At 45.3% G+C, this 1,292-nt stretch overlaps 1 protein-coding gene across 1 annotated transcript; it reads left to right on the top strand.

Annotated features, from left to right (window-relative positions):
• The first annotated feature begins 241 nt into the window (after positions 1–241).
• LOC122097714 (endogenous retrovirus group K member 6 Pro protein-like) lies at positions 242–871 on the top strand. The gene has a single exon (XM_042668309.1). The coding sequence runs from the start codon at positions 242–244 to the stop codon at positions 869–871; it is 630 nt and encodes a 209-aa protein (XP_042524243.1).
• The last annotated feature ends 421 nt before the right edge of the window (positions 872–1,292 follow it).

The following is a 1,292-nucleotide window of genomic DNA, read 5'->3' as shown; positions in this document are numbered from 1 at the left end:
GTTCGTCCCCCAAGTGACCCCTCACGCACCATCAGCGCCCTCATATGGGCAACCACAGGAAGTGCAGGATTGGACCTCTGTGCCTCCTTCCACACAATATTGACCCCCGAGTTAGGAAATCAGATTCTTTCCACAGGAGTGTTTGGTCCACCGCCCCCAAACACCTTTGGTCTCATTCTGGGGTGTGGTAGTGCTGTTTTTCAGGGCCTTAGTATTTCCCCTGGGGTTATTGACAAGGACTATGAGGGAGAGATTAAGTTACTGGCTACTGCTTCTCAGGGGCCAGTCAAAAGTTTTTCCTGGACAAAGAATTGCTCAATTAATATTGCTTCCCCTTGATAAGACAAACCCTAGCCTTACACAAAAGAGAGGATCCAGAGGCTGTAGGTCTTCAGATGCTTACTGGGTCCAGGAGATTACTCAGGACCGGCCTCTCTTCAAGCTAAAATTAGATGGGGAAAAATTTGAAGGCCTTATGGATATGGGTGCTGATGCTACAATTATTTCTAAAAGAGACTGGTCCCCATCCTGGCCCCTTACCCCTTCCATGACTCACCTTAAAGGTATTGGACAAACCTCTAACCCATTACAGAGCTCCAAAATTTTAACCTCGGAAGGTGGAGCAAAAAATAAGGGCACAGTCCAGCTGTACGTGGTTGAGACCCTCCTGGTTAACTTGTGGGGACGTGATATTTTATCCCAAATGAAGCTTATAATGTATAGTCCAAATGAATTGGTTACTCAACAGATGCTTAACCAGGGCTTTCGCCCTGGACAAGGCTTAGGAAAACATTCTCAAGGCCCTAAAGAACCCATTCAGGTGGAGGTAAAAATCATTCCTTCCCGTATGGGCTATAAAAATTTATCCTAGGGCCGTTGACATGCCTGTACTCCATGCAGACAAAATATCCTGGAAAAGGACTGAGCCTGTATGGGTTGATCAATGGCCTTTGTCCTCTGAAAAACTGGCTACGGCTACTACAGGTACAGGTACTACAGCTACAGTACAGGAACAGCTTGCTGCAGGCCACATTGAACCCACCACATCTCCGTGGAACACTCCCATTTTTGTAATTAAAAAGAAATCAGGAAAATGGAGATTACTTCAGGATCTTAGAGAAGTAAATAAGGCCATGGTGTCCATAGGAGCCCTTCAACCCTGACTTCCCACACCTGTGGCTATTCCCACGGGGTAGCATAAGATTGTTATTGATTTAAAGGATTGCTGTTTTACTATTCCTTTACATCCTGAGGACCGTGAATATTTTGTATTTAGTTTACCAGTAACTAAT

This window comes from Dipodomys spectabilis, unplaced genomic scaffold, assembly GCF_019054845.1.
Source record: "Dipodomys spectabilis isolate Male_0828 unplaced genomic scaffold, ASM1905484v1 ptg000428l, whole genome shotgun sequence".
Lineage (NCBI taxonomy): Eukaryota > Metazoa > Chordata > Mammalia > Rodentia > Heteromyidae > Dipodomys > Dipodomys spectabilis.
Note: the sequence above shows the minus strand (reverse complement) of the source record. Positions and strands in the feature narration are given on the sequence as shown.

Excerpts from the sequence above, each read along its gene's own strand:
- LOC122097714 (XM_042668309.1), top strand. The coding sequence starts at position 242 with ATGAGGGAGAGATTAAGTTACTGGCTACTGCTTCTCAGGGGCCAGTCA.